General features: G+C 44.6%; 1 protein-coding gene across 1 annotated transcript in view; it reads left to right on the top strand.

Moving 5' to 3' along the window:
• Positions 1–23,185, top strand: part of LOC147882555 (DENN (AEX-3) domain-containing protein) — a 129,953-nt gene that overhangs the window by 76,955 nt on the left and 29,813 nt on the right. The window contains exons 8-11 of the mRNA XM_087400380.1: positions 10,699–10,813; positions 10,898–11,095; positions 11,208–11,297; positions 21,103–21,165. Of these exons, the coding sequence (XP_087256506.1) occupies positions 10,699–10,813; positions 10,898–11,095; positions 11,208–11,297; positions 21,103–21,165 (466 nt within the window). The remainder of the gene's footprint in view (positions 1–10,698; positions 10,814–10,897; positions 11,096–11,207; positions 11,298–21,102; positions 21,166–23,185) is intronic.

The raw sequence follows: 23,185 nt of genomic DNA on the forward strand, positions 1-23,185 counted from the left end.
GAGCATGAAACACAGGATTCTTTGCCACTGCAATAGCACTCTCACTATCAGTGAGAATTGGAGAAGGACCCTCCAATGAAAGATGAAGATCAGCAAATAAACGACGCAGCGAAACACATTCAACTATCGCTGTGAAAGCTGCCCTGTACTCAGCTTCACATGAAGAGGTAGCCACTGTAGATTGTTTCTTGCTCAACCAAGAAATACAAGCTTTTCCTAGAAAGAAACAATTGCCACTTGTGGACTGCCTAGTGTCATAATCTCCAGCCCAATCTGAGTCACTGTGGGCATGCATCTGCAAGTCACCCCCCCTGGGAAACATCAAGCCAAAAGACTTGGTACCTTGCAAATAATGGAAGATGCGTTTTACAGCCTACCAATGCATAGTCTTTGGGCTGTGCATATATCTGCTCACCTGAGAAACTGCAAACTGAATGTCAGGTCGTGTATTGCTGAGATAAATGAGGCATCCAACAGCCTGACTGTATAGTGTGACATCAAATGATTCACCTGCTTCATGCATTGTGAGCTTCAGCCCCGGCTCCATGGGAGTAGCTATGGGCTTACAATCCTGCATGTTGAATCTGTCCAAGAGTTTTTGCACATACTTGGATTGAGACATACCGATGCCACTTTGCTCTTGAGTGAACTAGATCCCCAAATAAAAGTGTAGCAGCCCCAAATCTGACATGTCAAAAGTGGTCTGCAATTCAGCTTTAAAATCTGCAATATTATCTTCATTTGACCTTGTGAGCAGTAAGTCATCTACATAAAGAATGATGACTAAAATATCCCCCCCATCCTTCTTGATGTAGAGGGTGCTTTCAATTGGACTGTTGTGCAGCCCCTTGCTGGTCAGAAAGGCATGAATCTTTGCATACCATGCACGTGGGGCCTGTTTCAGCCCATACAAAGCTTTATTTAGCTTGCATACCTTAAGTGCATTTCCTGAAATTATAAAGCTTGGAGGTTGTTTGACATAAACCTCTTCCAACAAGTCTCCATTAAGGAAAGCTGTTTTTATGTCCAACTGATGAACATTCCACTGAAAATTTGCAACCATTGCTATGACTGACCGGATGGTTGTCATTCTGGATGTAGGAGCAAAAGTCTCCTCATAGTCTATGCCCTTTTTCTGAGCATATCCTTTTGCGACCAGACTTGCCTTGTACCTGTCAATGGTGCCATTGGGCTTTCTTTTAACTTTGAAAACCCACCGTGTACCTATGGCATGTTTACCTGGTGGCAAATCGACAACTTCCCATGTCTGATTTTTCTCAATGGACTGCAACTCATCGTGCATGGCATTCATCCAATGCACATTATTCTATGACTCTTCAAATGTCTCAGGTTCCTCCTTATCAAGAAGAGTACTTGCATAAGCTGATTCAACTGAAAGAGCACCTCCCCCATGCCTTACTGCACTCCGAGTTCTGCTTGGTAATGGAGCATCAATTTTACTCTCCCTGAGAGTCTGTAACAGCCAATTTGGGACTATTTTTGCTGCATGTATGTTCGCAATTTCTTGCTGAACAACCTCTTCCACGGCTTGTGGAGGTGGTATTGCATCTAGTGTTTGAATCAGAGCGTGTGGAGGTATCTGAAAATTCTGATTTTCATCAGATATATCAGCAGGGGAACCCAAGGCAATGGGTAGTAACCCCTCAAAGACATCTTCGGAAGAAGAAGGCATATCAAATTCAGCTTGAGTGTGAGCTGAATTTTCTGAAAATATTACATCTCTACTAACTCTGAAAATATTACATCTCTATTGACAATGATCTTGCGTGTGACAGGATTGTAGAGACGATACCCCTTCCTCTCTGCACTGTACCCAACAAAAATGCATTTGATTGCCTTATCAGATAACTTATGCCGAAACTCAACAGGCACATGAGCATAAGCAAGGCATCCAAAGACACGGAAATGATCCAAAGAAGGCTTTCTCCCTTGCCAAACTTCATAGGGAGTCTTGGTCTTCAAAGCTTTTGTGGGTGCCCGATTCAAAACATAATTGGCACACATGAGACCTTCAAGCCAAAATTTGTGAGGCAATTTTTTGCTTTTCAGCATACATCTATCCAGCTCCATAAGAGTATGATTTTTTCTCTCAGCTTTCTCATTTTGCTGAGGAGTTAGCCTCACTATAAGCTGATGTACAATGCCTTTGTCTTTAAAAAAAGCATCAAAATCTGCAGACAAGTACTCCCCTCCTCTATCTGTGCGTAATGTCTGTATCTTGAGTCCGGATTCATTTTCAACCATGGCTGCAAAGTGTTTGAAGACCATAAACACTTCTGATTTGCGTTTCAGCCCATAAACCCAAGTGTAGTTGGAGTAGTCATCTATAAAAGTGACAAAGTAAAGATGACCACCCAATGATGGAGTCCTCATGGGACCACAGACATCACTATGGATAAGCTGTAATTTTCGAACAGCTTTAACTGATCCATCCTTCTTAAAAGGAGATCTGTGCATTTTACCAAGAATGCACCCTTCATAGGCATGTGGAGGAGGTGTTTCAAGAGGAGGCAATGCATCAACCATGGCATGTTTTTGAAGCGTCATCAAGCTGCCATAATGCATGTGTCCATATCTCGTGTGCCATAACTCCGCATTGTGCATAGCCGCAGTAGGAGTGGAAACCGCAAGAGCATGTGCTGGTCTTTTCTCATACATGTCAAGCTGAAAAAGACCACACAACAAAGTGCTAGACAATTTCAAGGCATAGTCATGCTCTCTATCATGGACTTCACACTTATCATCTTAAAAAATGACATGAAATCCAGCTCTGTTAAGAGTGGACACCGAAAGTAGATTTTTTGTGATACCATGCACATACAAGACATGAGAAATTCTGAATGTTGAGCAATCAATGGCTGTAAGTTCAACTTCTCTTGTCCCACGAACTGAATAGGAGGAGTTGTTGGCACATGTGACCTTTTTACCAACGGGTGGTGGATGCAGAGATGTGAAGAGACACTTCCTGGAAGTGATATGCTTTGAGGCACCGCTGTCAAAATACCGTGTATTATGTGTCTCATTGACACTGAAAGCTGATGCATCCTTGGAAGAATCATAACTGTGTTAGAAAAGCATAAGTGTCATCATTACAAGTGGCTGTACTATCCCGAGCAGCCAACTGAGAGTCTGAAATGCAAGACAAGAAGGCATAGTCGTGCTCCACAAAGTTGGCTGTAGCTTGCTCATTGTTAGATGCATGAGGAGCTGAATCTGAGACAGCCATACGGAGCTTTTTTTCTTTTCTTTTGCAAGCCTTTTCTTGCATTCTCCAATGTAGTGACCTGGCTTTTTGCAGTAATGACATATTCCCTTCTTCTTGGGCTTACCTGCATCACCCTTAGCCTTTTGAGAAGGCTGTCCTGAACTACTGGAAGGCTGATTTGCTGAAGTCTTTGCCTGTCCCTTTACTTTAGGCTTGAATTTTGAAAGCATGGCATGTTCACCTGCTCGTGAAGCCATGTTTTTCCTGGTCTGCTCTTCCTGCAGCAGAAGTCCTATCAACTCGTGAAAAGTGAGAGGATTTGCACCCCCCCCTCAACGACAAATTCAGCGAGGTATGAAAGCTGAGATAAGACTCACGAAGAGAATTCAGAGTAGTGGTAATCATCTTTGAATCCGGAATGATCTCATCAATATTCAGCAACTGCTCTCGTAAATCCTGTAGCTTTGTGAGGTGCACTGACATGGAGTCACCCTCTTCCATATGTGTATGAGACAATTCTCTTTTCAAAAAAGACACCCTGGCATCATTCCGAGCTGCATACATGCTCTCCAAAATATCCCATGCTGCCTTTGAGGTCTTACATGACCGGATATGCGGAATGATGAATCTTTTCACTGAAAGAGAAATACACGACAAAGCTAAAGCATCACGTGAATCCCATCTCTTTTGCTCTGGAGTGGTAGGTATAACTGCACCAATAACTTGTGCTACAACTGTACCCTGTGCACAACCTCTGCCTCCTCCTTGTTGAGGAGGGGTATTAGGTGCCACATTTGCTGGCCGGAACTCATCCCCACTTACATAGTCCCATAAATTACGAGAAATCAGAATATTGCGTACCATAAAACTCTAGAGGGAGCAGTTGGTACCATCCAGCTTATCCTCTTGTGAGAGACCACTGAAACCGAAATCATTCTAATTTTGCTGGGCCATGTCTGAGAAAGAAAATACAGCAAATGCAAATATGAATTCCCTTGCTGTGAATGGAGTGCACAAATCCCAAAAAAACACAGCCAAACACTGGCTAAAAATGCAACTTAAATCTCTGTAATGTCTCTGTCAGAAATCTGCTAGAGCATTCAATCTCTCCCAAAACCTGCCAAGAGTGCTTCAAAACACTCACAGAAAGGCAGTGTGAACTGAAATGTGTCAAATTGCTCTCCCAACACAAAAGCCCCATTTTGTGGCTTGAAATTGCAACCAAAAAGGGGCAAATTTACTAAAAGCCCCAAATCTGCAATTTTGGAACAAAAGCCCCAAATTTGTAGTTGAAATTGAGCCAAATTTCACCCAAAAAGCTAATCTCCTGCAAAAGCCCCGATTTCTTGGCCAATTTGCAATCTGCTTGCAATACTTGTCCAATCCACAAAATGCAAAGTGCAAACTACACCTACAAACTACACCTACAAAGTGGCTCTTTCAAAGAGTACAATGTATGAACAACCGTACGTACTGTACGGCAAGTAGCGGCCAGCGATGTATGGAGGACTGATAGGCAATTGTACGGCTGTACGTTGACGCCTGTTGTACGGATGGCGATTGAAGCTGGTACAGTATCTGCGACTGGACTGTAAGGTCGTACGGAGATTGTACGGCGCCACACAGACGGGATGTACGGACGAACTGCAGGTGTATGGTTGGTGACGATGTACGGTTGGCGATGCAGGTGCAATACACGCTGTATGGAATTTGGTGCAGGAGCTGTACGGACTGTACGGCGAACCGTACAGTTGTACGGGCGACGAGCTGGTACAACAACGATGGCGATGGGGTTGTACGGAAGGCAGCGCAGGTAAAGTACCGAACTGTACGGAATCAGTCCGTACGATCTGTACGGACGATCTGTACGGACGGTGAACAGATGGAGCTTGCGAGCTGGAGCTGGGGCAGGAAGCAGAGAACAGGGTCAACCTGCTCTGATACCAAATGTGAGAATGGGAGAGAGAGAGCAAAGGTGAGAATAAGAGCAGGAGAGTGTGAGAGCTGAAAACGAAATTGCAATGAGATGAGAGTGTTACAACTGAATGGAGTGATGGGTTTTGTCTAAGTGACAAAACCTTATCACTTCACTAACCATAGTTAGTGAACTAACTGTGGTTAGGGGGAAAAACCTCTAAGTGAGGGAAAAGTGCCCCTAACCTACTTATTACATTACATTGGTCACTGCTAAATTATAGCAATAATTCTAACACAACCTTGCAGAGTAAAGCTCTGCACTGTAGATCCGGGTCAATGATATTCAAACCCCCTTCTCTTGTAGGAAGAATCAAGGTCTCCCAAGCCACCCTGGGTGTAACATCAGTTGTGCCATCTAGGCCACTCCATAAAAAATTCCGTACGGGCCTCTTGAGCTGAGTGATACAATCCCTAGAGTGGCACCAACAAGAGCATACAAACCAAGCTGTGGCTAGAAGAACCTGGTTAACCACCACCACTCTGGATGCCAAGTCAAGTTTGGCTGAGCTCTAGAAAAGAAGCTTTCTTCTGATGCTCTCCAACACCGGAGCAAACTGTTGTGAAGGAGAGATGCCCACCCCAACCTGGCAGCCCAAATATCTGACGGAGACATCCCTCTGTACCCAAGTGAAACCAATATCATTACCCCAATCCGGGGTGTCATAATCACAAATCCAAAAACCATTGGATTTATGCCAATTAATGTGTGCACCTGCAGCCGTGCAAAAAAAATCCAAGGCTGTTCGGAAGGAAGTGAGTGTCCTGGGGGAGGCATCCAAAAAACAGCCGTGTCATCTGCCAACTCACTATCCAGGAGCTCTTCTTCCCGGTGAAGACAAAGCCTCAGCCCATAAATATCAGCTTGAGATCTAAGGTAGATACTCATAGCTTCCGCCACGAATAGAAAAAGAAAAGGGGCAAGAGGACATCCCTGGTGGACTGATCTACCGATCTGAAATCTTTCCCCTCTTACCCCCCCAATAAGCACCTGGCTATGGGCTGATCTGTAGAGAGAGGATACTCCTCTAATCCATGCATCTGAAAAACCAAAGCGAGAAAGAGTACCCTCTAAAAAATCCCAGTCTACTCTGTCGTAAGCTTTTTCAAAGTCCAAGAGTAGATGGCCAACCTCTGGCAGCTCTGCATGGCCCATTCTGAGGCCTCCCAAAATGAGAGAATATTATCAAAAATACTTCTACCATGCACAAACCCTGTCTGTGTGTCATGAATCAAATCTAGAAGAAAAACCTGTAGCCGCATATTGATGGCTTTCGTCAGAATCTTGTAAAAAGTGCCCTGTAAAGTGATGGGTCTCCATTGTGACACTAGATTCCTATTACCCGCCTTTGGGATGAGATGAATGAGACCATTTGTAAGTGGGCCAGGCATCTCACCAGAGTCCCACACGCCCTACAGGGCTGATGTAATGTGATCACCAATTTGCTTCCAAAAAGTAATAAAAAAAAGTAGTAAGTCCATCCGAACTTGGGCACTTGCCCTTGTGAAGGGCAAGTAATGCAGTCTTGAATTCTGGATTGGTGAAAGGTGCATCAAGAGCAACATACATCTCATCCTTCACCAATACAGGGATACACTGCCAAATAACCTCTCTGGCATCATCTATGGCCTGTGTGCTCGGATCTGTAGTAAAAAGGGATGCAAAAAAATCTGAAGCTACACGCATGACAGCATCAGGATCTGATTGTAACACCCCGTCTGAGTCAACAAGTTGTGAGACATTATCTCTTCTATGTCTGGGTCCATGAGTAGAGAAAAAGTATTTGTTGACCCTACCACCCATCTGAATCCAAAAGGATTCCCGTGCATGAAAGGCATACTCTGCTCTCTGATCCAACAATATCTGTATATGAGCCCTTGCTGCAGCAAGGCGCTCCTGAATCCAAGCATCAGTGGGCCTCTTCTGCTCTTCCCTCTGAAGGGACGCTAACTGCTGGCGTATACCAATCTCACGTCTCTTGGAATCAGCGACTGTATGATAATAATCACTAATTCCGGATAAGGCTGCAGCTACCTGAGATGAGCGGACAACTCCACCCTGTATGTGAGAAACCCAAATCTGTAAAATATCCTCCGTGAGGCTCTCCTCTGCATAAAAGGCATCTGGAATCCTGACATTGGTAGAGCGTCCTCTCCGATGAGGCTCAAGAATCTGCAACACCACTGGAAAATGATATGAAGTGGTAACCCCAGTAGAAATGCATACAGATCTGCCTCTGTCAAGTGCCCAATCATCTACATAAAATCTGTCAATACGTGCATGGATGGGCATGTGTACTCTCCTGTTCGACCAAGAGTACAGGAGTGAGTGTGGCATAACATGAAAGGCATCATCGAGCCAAGTGTCCCTGCCACTGTATTGAAAGAAAAAGGCGTCCTAGGCTGCCCTCTCCAAAGAATGAATTCCACCCTGTCTGCCTCCCTTTTTGTCTGATGGCAACTCAACCATGTTGAAATCGCCACCAATGATCCAAGAATCTGCAATGGGGGCCCAAGATAGTAACTCCTTCCAAAAGGAGACTCGCTCCCCTCTGTTGTTGGGGGCATACAGATTGAGAAGACCAATCTTATGCCCTCCAATCAAAATAATGATCCATTGAGCTCTAGAGGGGGAGATAATAGCATGACCACAACCAAGGGTAAAATAGAAGGAGAGACCGAAATGCAAGTACCTCCCCTTGTGCCTATAGCAGGCGACCAAAAGGTATGTCCTGAAAGAAGTTTGCCAGATTTAGAGTGATCACTGGCATCCAACTTGTGTTCCTGGATAAGAAGGATATCAATAGCACCTCCAGTGACACCTGGACAAAGCTGATTCCGGATCAGCTGCCTACGGCGACGGTGTGGAACTCTGCCTAGGCCCTGTATGTTCCAGTTGACTATCCTCATCGACAGGAGGATGCTGGGTGGAAAGGCTTACCCGACCTAGTAGAGGAGACCAGCTTCCCCTGGACCGAAACACTCCTGCTGAAGGCAGGAAACTCAACAGGTGAAAGGATCCCCACACCTGTTGAGGGGGAGGCCCTATCAAAGGAATCCCAATGAACGGGACCCCTAAGGTGGATGGCACAAACTCCTCATCATCCATGAAATTCGCCGAGTCTACCAGTGCCGAAAAAGAGTTCCTGAGAAGCAAGTCTAGCCGAGGAGTGCGAAGAAGACGTGCACTCGTGGAAGATGGAGGAGAAGGACCTGCCAAGCCTCTATCAGCAGAACTGGAGCTGGGGGCTGAGCAGGCCTGTGGCAGGGCTGAAGAGGAATGTGGAGTCCTCATTTGTGCATGCATTCCCTTGGTCGTCCTGACTGTGCCAGGATTGATTAAGCAAAGGGGGGCCAGGAAATCACATAATCGCTCTCTTGCTGATGAAGTTTAGTAGGATAGTCTCACTTGAGCACTAGAATGTCATTGACTAGTGTTGAATCTTAGAGCTTTCCATGAAATGGATCAAAACACATCATGCAACCATAAGCATTAAAATCATGTGTAGTGATTTATATGCTGATCAGAGAGAAGGTGGTTGCTTGAATATCATTGCTTACTAGTTTATGCAGATTTATAATAGGTGTAGCCAATCTACATAGACCGCAATACGGTGTGAAGAGTCCTCCCAAAAGGTAAAAGAGGTGTGCAGAGAGGCATCATGCATAGATAGATAGATAGATAGATAGATAGATAGATATATATATATATATATATAGAGAGAGAGAGAGAGAGAGAGAGTCAATTAACGTCCACGGAAGACCAACAGCTCTAAGGGATAGAAAAACCTCTCTAGTACATTGGCTGAGGGAGGGCACATGGCAGCTCCCAAAGTGTGCAAAGAACAGCTCCAATTATTTAGAGCACCTACGTTATATCTTGAAAAACATAATCAGCCATACATTAGTTTAAGACTGAGAGTCTTTGGCTTAGATTTGAACTCCTTAATGATTGCTATGCCTCCATGATATACTGCCCACTTTCCATCCTTCCTAGCAGCCTTGACCTTAGCTAATTCGGTTCCCTTATTTTTCAGTTGAGCTCGTGTAAGTTCCTCAGCTATCCATATCTTAGTCCCTTTCTATTTATAAGATTGTCGGAGAAGCTTGATACGTAGATCATGTGAGTTGAACGAAATGATAGCATGACCCTTAGACTGTGAGATTTGAGTTGGTCTGGCTTCATCATCATCATGGACATCATCACCCTTGTCAACCGTCCAATCAATATTAGGCATGGCTGCTTTGACATGTGCTATAGTGTCACCGAAAGAGTCCTCTTCTTTATACCATCCTTCAGGAAGTCCCCTTATTCTTATCTTCAAGGCATTATCACGTCTAGCTGCGTGTTCTTTAATCCCTTCCTGAATGTCAGCTTTATTTACTTTGGTATCAAACTCCACAATCACTTCCTTCTTAGCGGTTTGTACTTCAGTGTGAACTAGATCTTTGACTGTAGAGACTAGCTGGGGATATTGCACCATCGTCTTGGGGACCTAGACTCCATCGAGTTCTAGATTTGAACATATTGATTTGATTCTTAGAGATTTCATCATCAAACATTATCAATCCCCCTCTAAAGGAACAACTTATTTTGTATACCAAGGAGATGCGTGCATGGAAAATTATTCTCCTTTGTTAGACCCTTGGTGAACAACCTCATCAATTACTGCCTGCTTGCCAGGTTCTTCAAGAACCTGGATTCTAGCTATTGCATCTGCAGTTTCATCTTTAACTCTGTTACCTGCTGCTGTAGATAAAAAATCTGTTCATGGTGCCCAATTATGGGTCGATCCAGACCTCCTCGTACGTATGTGTGAGCATACGGAGGGGGTGTCTTGGCTGTGGCATCTCGGGCCTGTGCATACGGAGGGGGTGTCATCACTGCAACTGTGGCATATAGGGCCTTGCTGGCTGAGGCTGCTAGGGTTGAGGGAGGGGATTTTGAGGAGAGGCTCGGCCATTCCTTGGTGTCAATGTCTGCTGCTACCCCGGGCTAAACTACCCCCACAGCTGCTGGGCTAGGGGTTAGAGGCCTCCTGGAACTACTGGCTGCTGTAACCTGTTAGGTGTACGGAGGACTAAATAATGGAAGGTATGTACGGGCTGTATGGAGGTCTGACGGGGAGGTATGACGAACTGTATAGAAGCTGTACGGATGATGAGCTACAAGCTGTACGGACGATGGACAGTACAGACGATGAGTTGAGAGGGCTGTACGGACGACGGACAGTACATACAATGAGTTGAGAGGGCTGTACGGACGACCTGTTGAGGTATGACCGAGTACGGATGGAGGGAGAGGCTTACGGGCTGTACGGATGGAGAGGCCGATGGGCTGAGTACGGACGGAGAGAGAGAGAGAGAGAGAGAGAGAGAGAGAGAGAGAGAGAGTGAAGCGTATCTTGTGAAGCACCAATTTTTCATGCTTTTTAGGCAATGTGCACTGTCATTTTTTGTTTGATACACGTATTCACTAAGCCTTTAGGTTTTTGCAGTATGTCTGAGAGCTTCAGACGAAGCATCAATTCTGAGGATGATGAAGGGACAGAAGAAGCATCGTCTTCTGGGCATGAGTGCAATCCTGAATCAAATGCTCTTGTCTGGGATGAGGTATGCAGCTAGGGTCTGGTGATGGAATGGTAAAATCGTTTTTTTGCATATACATGAAGGTTGACGCTGTGTTTGGATCTCCAGGTAGACAACTGTCTGTTAAAAATTCTCTGTGAGTACCAAAAGCTTCCTGTACCTGCACGGGGATCGTCTCTAGTCTTTCAACCTTTGGAACATCTCCAGCCTTTGAAGCTTACAAGATCTGCAAATGATACTGTAACACTCCTTGGAGGAAGGATGATTGATCTCAAACTTTGCAGAACAAGTTTGGAAGTTGCGGAGGTAATATATAAGTTCAAATTGAAGATCTGATAGAAGTTGAATGCAGCTTTTTGATGTTTCTTTTTAGTAAGAACACAGACTAAACGTTTTTGAGTTTTATTGTGTGTTTCAGAAGCAGGCTGCGCTAACAGCTGCTGAGGAGGCCCTTGCATTGTCAATTTGGACAGTAGCAACTGTGTGCAGAGTCTTGTCACTTGAAAATGTAAGGCATCTGTAAAAGGCTCTATATTGAGACCAAGGATTTTGTCATCATATAAAGTGGAGCATACTGATAGGTTTGCTACCATTGCGTTTTTTTCTAGAGAAGTTGTTGCTGTTAGCAGGGAGGTTGACATGGATAAGAATATGCGTACTGACTTCTGTATCTAAATGACCTATAAGGATTTTTCACCCTCTTCGTGAGAAAGATCAACACATTGTGTTGGCAACACAGGTAAAGGGCACACTGAGGGTGCTAGACTTGTGGCTGTCAAACAAAATTTGGAACTGCCTCATCGTAGGCTAGATTCGACTGTACATAAAAATGCTTTGCTTCTGCAATGGTGTTCATGGCTTGTCGATTCTCTTCACAGGGTTTGAAAAGCACGGCACCCCATAGCTTGAGCTTCAGCATTATATCATTCTTTCTTTGCCCCTTGATTATTGTCTTTTTCCGAGCTACAGCTCATCTGGGCTCGTTTTTCTAGGTTCAAGCTATCACAACTGTATTCCAAGATATATCATCTTAGAGGCTGTTGTTTAGAGCATGGTCATGTATCTGTACTATATCACTTGGCATCTGTAAAAACACCCCTTTATGGTGCTTTTAACTTCATGCTTTCTCATTTTTATGGGTACAAGCTATCACAACTGTAAAGTTGATTAATCTTCCAAGGTACATCATTTCAGTTGCATGGAATCCATCCGATGTGTAGTTGCACATTAGTCTCAAGACTTCACGCTTCAAAAGTCTGTGGTACAACAATCATATGACCATTACAGGTACTACAACCATACAACTGTCATACAGCTTATGGAAGTTGATGAGGACAACATCTTGCAAGCTACAATTCCAGCTCAGTTGGGCATGATCCAGCCTGCATGTATGACAATTATATAACCATGGCACAACTTATATGTGGACACACATCTATAGCTGTATGTGTCCCAATGGAGCTTTGTAGGCTACTCCATTCCATGCAGTTCTTAAATGTGCAAGACAGGATTTTTGAAACTTTTGATGCTTCTTCATCCAGCTTCGACTTTCGGAGCTCGAGCAATTCACTATGGGAGGTGGGAACTCTCTAGCCTAGGTAGTGAGATCGGCCCAGCTATCAGTCAATCTCTGCAGCCCAAGGTGTGGCCCTGCTACTGTAGGGATTTGTGCACATGTCTAAACTGTCGTGGAGTATTTAAGAAATGTATGCATATATGTTAAATGTCCTGCTTGCGCACAGCTCGAGGTGCTTGTCCATGTAGTCGAATTGGGTTTCCCCACCATGTAGGTTTCTTTGTATTTTTTGTGTTGCACCTCCCGTACTTTCTCCGTACTCTCTGTATAGTCAATCATACCCTCTCCGTATAGCCCGTTGTACCAGCATGGTACATCTCCCGTACTTTCTTTGTACAAGGGTTTGCTCCTAAACCCCAGGCTAGGCTGAGCCCTTGGCCTAGCCCTGGGGGTTAGATATAGTCAAAGGGCAAGACAGATTTGAACAGGTCATTTTTTATGGAGTTCCCCAAGACAAAGCTGTTCCCCTCGACTCTATCCGGCAAGAAACCATCCTATGCTGATATGGCTTTAACACCCTCCTCCTATGCCTTAACATACCACAGATTTCAAAGCCAAGGAGACCCACATGAGAAGATTTATTTCTTACAGCAAGAAATCAGGGATGCAAAGCCTCAAATTGCTTCTCTAGAGAAGGCAATTTCAGAAATAAAGAGCAATGGCAATCAAGAGGTAATCCAAGAAGTTTTGCAGCAATGTAGTATTGCAGCTCCTGCACCACAACTTGTGACTAAGGTACAAGAATTTGTCACTACTCAGCTCAAATCTATAGGACAAGAAATTACAGCAACAATAACAAGATTGACAAATGTGATGTTTATAGAGAGGTACACGAGCAGGGAGCCATAGCAAGAAACAAGAAGATCTTATGCATTGGGGGATCGCAAGACAATTGCATTAATTGTTTTGATGAGGAAGGTGAATACACTGAGGAAGAGAATTATACCCAACTGAAGAAGGCAATACCACAAATCGAATGGGATGAGAAGGACATAGGCCTTATCACTTGGAAAGGGAATCAAGTACAGGTCTACTTCAAAGAAAATACTTCAAGAACCAAGATTCTCAGACAAACCAACAAGCTGAAGGGCACTAGAGTTTGGATATCTGAAGAGCTCACTCTGACTCAGCTCAAACAAAAAGCACATGAACTTACCAAAGTGAAGGAAGCACGCAAAGAGTGCAAATGGGCAGTTTATCGAGATGGGCAGGCACTCATTCCAGACTTCATACCTAGAGCCAAAGACTCTCAGTCTTACGCTGATGTTATTCAGACCAATTTCAGGGTAGTATTTGGAATGTAGTAGTTATGCTATAATAATTTCGAGCTGAGATGCCATGTGCACCGCTCGACTCTTTGGTCTATCCAGATGTTGTAAGTCATTTTGATATTTTCCACTTTGTCAGACAATTGCATTAATTGTTTTGATGAGGAAGGTGAATACACTGAGGAAGAGAATTATACCCAACTCAAGAAGGCAATACCACAAATCGAATGGGATGAGAAGGACATAGGCCTTATCACTTGGAAAGGGAATCAAGTACAAGTCTACTTCAAAGAAAATATTTCAAGAACCAAGATTCTCAGACAAACCAACAAGCTGAAGGGCACTAGTTTGGATATCTGAAGAGTTCACTCTGACTCAGCTCAAACAAAAAGCACATGAACTTACCAAAGTGAAGGAAGCACGCAAAGAGGGCGAATGGGCAGTTTATCGAGATGGGCAGGCACTCATTCCAGACTTCATACCTAGACCCAAAGACTCTCAGTCTTACACTGATGTTATTCAGACCAATTTCAGGGTAGTATTTGGAATGTAGTAGTTATGCTATAATAATTTTGAGCTGAGATGCCATGTGCACTGCTCGACTCTTTGGTCTATCCAGATGTTGTAAGTCATTTTGATATTGTCCACTTTGTCCCATAGGCCCATGAGGCCTCCCGAGGACGTTAATATGACTTTCTTTCTTTCTTTCTTTCTCTCTTGTTACTGCCCTACTGCTTGCTCACGCTTCACCACCGTGTAGTTTCAAACACTCAACTCTCAAGTTACACACTGCCTATGTATGTGTGTAGTTGCATGAGATTCTCCTTAATGCTTGGTTAGCCTCATGATAGGTGAGCGAAATAGAGGCAGCCTCAAGGCTGTATTGAAAGGGAGGCAATTTGTGCATATGGAGTTCTAGGCTTGCAAACCATCTGCATATTTGGGCATATCAACACCCATGTTAATCCTTAGGTGCGAATGTCATGGATGTGGATAAGGCCAGCCATTGTAACCACATTGGCTTGAGGTCAAAGGAACCGAAATCCTTGACTCGGTGAAGGTATGTGATCACTTGGAATGCTGCCTCAAGTTGGAGTGGGGGGCCCCCGAACTCAGCCAAATGTTCAGTTGTAGAATAGACATCTTACTACGGATCATGCATGCCAATAAGAGAACCTAGAGCCTCTCTGCTAAAGCCCAGTCCACCTCTTATAGCTTAGGCCCTCAGCATGGTGCCATACATGCATGCAGGGCGGACCGAAGAATGAAAGAAAAGAGACTTGGTCCGAGGATCCTAGAAGTGAGAGTGAAAGTTGGCAAGTGCGCATAGTTTGGCTTGCATTGTTGGTCTCATCGTGAAAATCAACCATAGAAAAGAACACCCACATATGTGTAGGATGGGACGACCCCCACGGTAGCTTGTCAAGGATGAATCACTCTTTATGCATGACTGCCTTGGATATGTTGAAGATCATAACTTGAGTTTTACCAAGATTGACCTTTAGATCATGTGTCTCGTAGAAGGTGTAGAGTGTATCGAGGTGTTGCTGGAGGCCCTAAGTTGAAGAGGAGAGTAAGATCACATCGTCTGCATAGAGGAGAATCTGCCGACGAGAGACGAGCTTGCCTCTCCTAGTGTCCCAGTGAAGATCTTAAGCTCATTGATGTAGAGGCCAAATAGATTTGGTGATAATGGACAACCCTCTCGATGTCCACTTCCCACCCTGTAGCCATTCAAACCTTGCCAAAGAACCTCTCATAAAGTGTCCAATGATCTCTTGAGTGTATTGTTATCGTGCAAGTGCCTTGGCACTTAATCAAAAGCCTTGCGAAAATTGAGAAAGCAACAATAAACCTTGTACTGCCTCCGCGCAATGACACTTCAGAGTGTGAGGATGTGATTTAGAGTCACATGATTAGCACGGAAGCTTGCCTGTCCATGAGCTCTGAGTCCTTGGATCTCTGTAGATTGGCTAATCTGTGTATCGAGCATTGAGACATAGATCGTAGACATGACATGCCCAATCATAATGGTCCTGCAGTTTTTCATGCTCATGGGGTCCTCTGCCTTGTGGATGGGCGCTAAGCGTCTAGGTATGGGGAAAACAGGTGGAGACCATTTCATTAAAAAGCTTTGCCAAGATCGGGCCTATAGTGCTTAGTTCATATGCGATGTATTCAGTGCGTAGCTCCTGATGATCTTTGGCTTGGCCATTATGTAGCTTCAGAGCTGTGTCTCTGATGTCACCGGTGGTGAACAATTCACATGAGGTGGGGCTGTGTAGGTGTGAGAGATTAGGTTGTTGGTGGTGGGGTATGTCGTAAAGTGTGCATGCATAAGAGTGCCAAAGTTTAGTGTTGATGAGAGAAGAGAAGAGCTCATCACTCGAGAAACATCCACTAGAAGAATTCTTTGGAGTTGTTGCTAAATAGGATAACTTCTTGTTGTTCTGACAAACTAATGCCTGCTTCTTTTGTCGGACCAAATATTGATACTCGTGTATCGTATTCATCTCGCTTGGAAGATGATGCTTAATTGCAAATTTGAGTTGACAGCGTAATGTCCTACAATCATCATCGTACCAGCTATTGCGGTGGAGCGGGGGGTGTGCGCGAAAGTGTACAGGGCGGCTTCATGGAGGGAATGGGTAATCAGAGTGGATCGATCTCTTCGGACTGGAATGTCCTCGAGATCTCTAAGTAGGGTAAAAACATATGTTGAGTGCTCCGCGGGATATGCTATGATCGAAGTGGATGTCATGAGATGTGGTGTGTTGGATGGTGTCATGGTGTGTGTTGTGTGGTGGGGGATGTATATACTAAAGAAAAGATAAGTGTGGTTAGCTACGTGAGGTGGCGGTTTTATTATTACTTTGGGTCCTCCATTCTCCCTTTTTCTTGGAATCACGATAATGGGGTTTTAAACACATGGGTTTCATTTCTTCAGTTTCTCATACCGCCGGGCGCCTAATCGCCTTGGTGAAAAGAAGTGGATATTTAAAATCCGGAGGAGCAGCTTGTAGGAGGTCCATGGAAATGGAAATGCTGTTATTGTGGCCAGCCAAAGACTAGCAGTTCAATGAGAGTGCAAGCTCACTTTTGGGTGTTGAGAACAAAGGCATTAGTATATGTCCTGCAGTGCCTGAAACTGTTCTTTTGCGTTTGAAGGCATTAGCAATTCTACCTTCTGCACATGGTAAGCTTGGTCCTCGAGCAATGGGTCATGGATTTGCACAGGCTGTTGGAAGTGCAGTTTCTGCTATGCCTTCTATATCTACCACTCTTGGAAAGGGCAAGAGACAGGCCTCCTTAGCTGCCACATAGCGCCCTGGTAGGAAGGCAGATGTAGACGATCTAATCCCCCTCACCCAACTAGGGCCTAGGGGATTGGGAGTAATTCAGCTGAACACTGTGCCAGGCAGTCCCATTCAATTGAGGGGGCTGCGCTGGGGAACTTGATTGCAGCAGAGGCAGATCATGCAGTAGAGGCTGTAGGACACGTTGCAGCACATCAAACGTTCGTTGCAGATTTTGTCAGACCATACTTTTCTGACAAGAATTTATGGTAAAAAACTGTCACAAGGAGCTCTCTATCTCTTTCTCGCTCTCTCTCCTAACCTACCCTCTCCGCCTAGCCTCTCCTACCCTCTCCGCCTAACAGGCCAGGCCACAAGCCTCAGGCCAGGCCAGCGCGACCATAGGCCAGGCCAGCACGCGACCACAGGCCAGCGCGCAGTCGGCGCACTGTACCAAGGGGGGGAGGGCACCGCGGCGACAGGAGCGGGAATAGAGGAAGGCGCCGCCGATAGAGGGGGGGTTTTTGCAGCGGGCAGCAACAGCGTAGATACACCCCGAGCTGAGCTGATCCCTTGGCTCAGCTTTAGGGGGTTAACCTCAGTTCCGGGGCACACCAATATGCGCAGGCCACCATGGCAACTCCGAAAACAAAGACATTTGTTCCTTCCTACTCTGATGTAGCAGCGCTATCCAGTCCATTTCCATTACATTTCAAATGGAGAGTCGGATCGGACCCACAGGAGCAAATCTATTTTCTACACCAGGAGATCAAAGAACTTAGACTCATGGTGGGTACTCTTACCAAGAGAGTGAAGGACCTGGAAGGAGACGGTAAGCAAGCAATTATTGCAAAGGTTATTCAGAAATGCAGCACATCTCCACTGACACCGACATTTGTCTCCACGGTTGAGGAAATGATCAATGCTCAAGTAAGCTCAGCCAAACAAGAGCTGGCCATGGTAGCCAGTAGTAAACTCAGCAAGGAAGACCTCTATGAAAAAGTAAAAGAGCAGGAAGTTATAGTGTGCAACAGGACAATACTACGCATTGGGGGGCTGCCAGATAACTGTTTTGATAGCCGTGAAGAAGCCTCTACAGATGATGAGATCGCATGCCTCTAGGAAAATATACCACAAGTGGATTGGGAAGAAGAAGATATCATGATGATCTCCCCCAAAGGGAAACAGCTCAAAGTTTACTTCAATGAGAGGGCGGGAAGAATGAAGATTCTTCGACAGACAAACAAGCTGAAGGGTACAAAAATCTGGATATCAGAGGAGCTCAGTTCGACGCAGCTCAAACAAAGGGAAAACGAAATCACTAAAGTGAAAGATGCACACAAATCCGGCAGTCTACCGAGATGGGCAAGCACTAATCAGAGACTTTAAGTTCAAACCCAAAGACCCTCAGTCTTAAACTGATGTAATGAAAGGCCGTTTTGCTATAGGATTACAACTTAAAATTCTGTTATGCTATAATAAGCTCGAGCTCAGTTGCCATGTGCACTCCTCGACCCTCTCTGGATTATCGAGATGATGTAAGGATTTTTGTTTTGCACTTTGTCACATAAGCCCGTGAGGCTTTCTGTGGACATTAATAGATCTTTCTTTCTTTCTTTCTTTCTGCATAGAGGTCTCTGTCAATGGATGATCAGCAGGCGGGAATCATACTGAGAAACAATTCGGATGGCAGTGTGAGAGAGAGATGGTGAGCTGAACAGAAGTAAAGTGAGGAAGCAGACTGAAGAGAGGAGAGAAAGGGGCTTGGCATCAGTCACAGATGAGGTAGGGAGGGCCAGGCTGCCAAAGGGTGAGCAGGGTCACATTGGTTTTCAAATTGCAGATTTGTGGCAGTGTGCAGCAGCTTAGAGAGCCTTGTCCTCCAAGGTAGATTTCGAATTTATGTGCTGCTGATTTGCAAAGCTTTGGATATTGGGCAGCAGCGTAGAGGGAACTTGATCAGCGTTGGCAGTGGGCAGCATCGTAGCAGAGCCTGATTCACCACAGAAGGTGACGATTTGCAGCAGAAGGGTTGTGGGGAGGCTTCAGCAGGGCATGGAGAGGAAGTAGAGGGGGCAGCAGGGTTGCAGCAGGGCATAGGCTAGGGGGTTCTTTTATAGGAGAGGAGGGGGTGGAGGTGGAAGTAGGGCCCCCAACACTTGTGCCACGTGTGTGGATGATGGGCAAGTGTTGCAGTTCAGCCAAATCTCTCTCTTGTAAGGTTCTTTCAATGCCCCATGGGCATTGGGATTGCCAAGCTTTGATTTCAAAGGAAAGGTATTTTGAAATTGCGCCTTCTTTTGGTATAAGATGTTTGCCTTCTCGAGTTCTTCGACATGGTACCCTCATTTCGAAAATACCCAACTTGTTTCATCCCTCTATTTGCTAAAAATAGTAATAGAGTAAATTAAAGGTACAATTGAGCTCTGATGCAGCACCCAAGTCATGCGTAGCTTTAATGCCTCTTCATATAAGCCCTGGTGGTGCAAAAACCTTGGCTAGTTCATTGAATGGCCATTGGGTAAAAGTAGCAAGTCGGCCAACTGGTCTCCATCAAGTATCTAGAGCTCAATGCTCCTTAAGAGCTTCTCCATGGTATCCTTTATTCATTTTAGTCTTGACTTTTAAGTGAAGTATTTTGTCACAGACTAAAAATAGTAAATGACTATTCCAGGGCCAATTTGACTTAGGGGTGGACCTGTTCACCTTCTTTGGGCATCCTTGGATTTGTTTTGCCCAAAGTGTTCTGTGAATCACATCTTCATTGCTCTGGTGGAGTAAACTGCCGAGTGTATTAAATTTCAATCCTTAAAAACTTGTGCAAGGATCTACAGATGTAGAGCTATCTAAATTTAGGCTTAGATAGTGTGCATCTTCCTATAAAAGCTTGACCTAATGTTAATTCACCATGCGCATTGGGGGCATCATTAAATGTGCAATCAGTGCACGGTCTTGGCGAGGTTGCCCCTAAGAAGAGCTATAACCTCGAGTCTTGCCTCCTTATGGATTGTTTGGTATCTATCCATCAATTCCAAGATATTGGCACACACCAAAGCCTATACACAATTTGGGTGGACCAAGTTACGTTATCTAGCGACCCCGAGTTTTGGCACTCGGAGAGAGGTGTAGACCCCGAAAGTTTGTACTGGTGGTACTTGACAATCATCCCAACTGTGTCCCATTTGTGTCCCAAATCCTGACCCAAATAGTGTGGGCTTGCCTTACTAGAATGGGTCACCTAACCATGGTGATTCTGGGTTGGGATTTTGTAACGAACTCCAAGATTCTCACCCCAAATCTACCAATGGGGTGGACGTTGAGTCCCTGACCCCTCATAAACACATATATCTGATGCAATAAGGAAAAAAAAAAGTGAAATAAAAATAATTATTAATCACTGTAAAAATAGTTATTAATCACATGTAAAGAACTCTGGTCCATGACACCAAAAAAAGCACAATTTATTGCTGCTTTGGTAAGTTGTCGAAAAGCAGTTTATTTTTGTGCCTCGCGCAGTGCTCATACACCAAATCTAAGGAGGTCACTCGTTGCTGTAGTGAGGGGTGACCAACTGACCAGCAAATACGTTTGGCCAACAGATTCCCTTGGCTATTGGGACTTCTATGAAGCAGCCTGTAAGGGGCTGGCTTGAGTAGTGCCCTGATGAGTATAGCTCTTGTCGTGTTTTGTTTTCATCAAGCTGTATCGAGATTTTTTATTTATTGCAGCTCCCCCCAAAACCACAGGTTTTGCAGAGAGTCCTTGCAGGTTCATTGGTGATGAATTTAGAATCTGCATTTTTGCTTTGTAGAAATTGTTATTTGCACCCATTATGGAGGGAAAAAACTGTATAGACTATGTTTTTGCTACATTGAAGATTGTTGTATGTTAATTCTCTCTTTTTTCTTTTTGATTCCACTTGCAGCTTTGACCCACATTTAAAGGTATAATTTAATAAGGACAAATGTGTAAAAATAATGTGTTTGTTTGAAAATAATGGAATATAGCTGCCTGCAGGGGTATGCAAGTATAAATAGACAGGTTGTTTTTGTCTGGAAAATTTAAAAACTAAGGTATATCCAAAAAATTGAGAATCATGAGATCAAATGTAAGGTTACAAATTTGCAAATGAAGTCAAAAACTTGATCCACTCATCCTATGATACTGTTGCAGGTACTTGCTTTGTTTTCTGGTGTGCTGTTGGAGAAGCAAATCATAGTGATTTGCCCAAATCTGGTAATCATGACTTCTTAGAAGTTAGAAATAATTGCTTTGGATTTGTGGCTATCTTATTATTGGTGTCACACTGTTCTTATATAGCTATCATGTGGTGATTTGGGCTTGTGTACTTCGCTGGAATCCCTTGCACATGGTGGCTTGTGTAATTATTGATGTCAAATTGCAAGTAGGTATCCACTTTAACGTGCCATTCTTATACAGTGCTCCTGCGTTGAGTTGTTGGGCTTTTGTACTTTTCCGGGATCCCTTGTGCACAATTTAGCCCTGCCCTCCCTTCTTGGACATACTTTTTGCCCTGATGTTTACAGCTAATTGTGCCGATTGCTTCCAAGGATGGAAGCCTGACCGAGCTGGGTGATGCTAGGTTGGAGCTGTGGCATTGGTTGGGAAGGGAGAAGGGGGACGAGTAGGGGGAGGGGGGGGGGGTTGGTTGTGGGGAATTAGCATCACAATTTTTGAATGGGTGATTTGAGGCTATTGTCTTCATGCCATATTCTCAAAACCTTCAAACTCCTAGATTAAAGCACTTCTGATGAAGGAGATGTGGAGTGGTATGGTTCAAGATTTGAAGGTCGGCAATATGGTGGCAATATTGGCTTGCAAAGACCCAAACTACAAAAACTTCTGGTAGGACATGATACAAATCAATGTGTGTGTTATGTGTGTGTGTGTGTGTGTGTGTGAAAGAGAGAGAAAGAAAGAAAGAAAGTTTATTAAAGGTCTTTGGAAGACTAAAGGGTCTATGAGACTGAAGGAACCTGATACAATGAGCTGAAGGGGTGGAGCCTCTAAATGGGCATCAACACCTATGATATTTCAAAAAGAGCCATAATCATAAAGATAGAGATAGAGCTCTTGAAGAAGATGGGGGCTGGTAGCATTGTGATTGGTCATCTGGAAGATGGTGGATATGCCATGCCTAAGATCGGGTCGGCGATGTATGAGGCTGCAGTGGCAAAAATCCTGTGATAGAGGCTAGAGCGCTAATGATTGTCGGTATGTATGGCCCACTGCGGTCTCCTAGCTATGGACCTGCAGAGAATAAGTGCCACTGTCACTTCTGTTGGCCATGCCGCCGATTTGGTATGCATGGAGAGAAGGATCCCTAGTCTGATCTATGCCTGAACTCGTTGGTGAGTCTATTGTGTGTCTCTCTCTGGTCCTCGGATGCGTCGTCTCCCTGAGCGCTGTTGGAGAGTGTTGTTTGGCAGGAAAAACCCAATGATCATTCTCTAAGTGGAGTCTGGCTGTACATTCTAATCTCGCCTCTTGTCCTCCTCTCCGCAATCAAACCCTAATTCTCCGTCACCAGGCAAATGCTCCCTATGTCGGGCGGCCTTATGGATGAAGGTTGCCAGGCACCTCTAATTTGGTAGTACAAGAAACTAGATAGGGGTCAAAATTGTCCGTGAATAGACAGCCATAGCGAGCTTTGATCTCATAGTATACATGGCATTTAAAAGCGAAATGCTCCTTCGTCTCAATCCCCTGTTGATCACATAAAGTGTAGATGCGACTGTCTCTGGGTATGCCATCCGCTTGTCCACTCTCAATTCGAAGTTTGTGTGATAAAACATGGAATTGCTGAATCGATATCCTCAAGGGGTGGGGAGATGGATCCGTGTGTATCTTGGTGGATCAATGAAGCCCTATGCTGAAATCTGCAAGCAATAGTCTCTGTAAAATCTAAGCTTCATAGGAATCTCGCGGGGTGCCAACCAGGTCCTAAATGTGTGGAGCTGTAAGAGATCCTCTCGGATAACTTGCTTCACCTTGTGATATGTGAGCAGGACTGAGGGGGCTTCAATGCTGTATTGGAAGGGGAGCAATCTGAATATGTGGAGCCCTAGGTTTGAGAATCATCTGCATGTTCGTGCATACGAGCACTTCTAGTCAGCCTCAACTGTTAAGGCCATGGATTAGGATAGGGCCAACCACGGTAGCCTGCGTCGCTCCATAGTGCAAGAGCCATACTCTCTGATGCGTTAGACATATGTGATAACGTGGAACACTGCAT

Source organism: Dipteris shenzhenensis, chromosome 29, assembly GCF_047967505.1.
Source record: "Dipteris shenzhenensis isolate YYH24624 ecotype China chromosome 29, Dip_SZ_1.0, whole genome shotgun sequence".
In the NCBI taxonomy this organism is placed as follows: Eukaryota; Viridiplantae; Streptophyta; class Polypodiopsida; order Gleicheniales; family Dipteridaceae; genus Dipteris; species Dipteris shenzhenensis.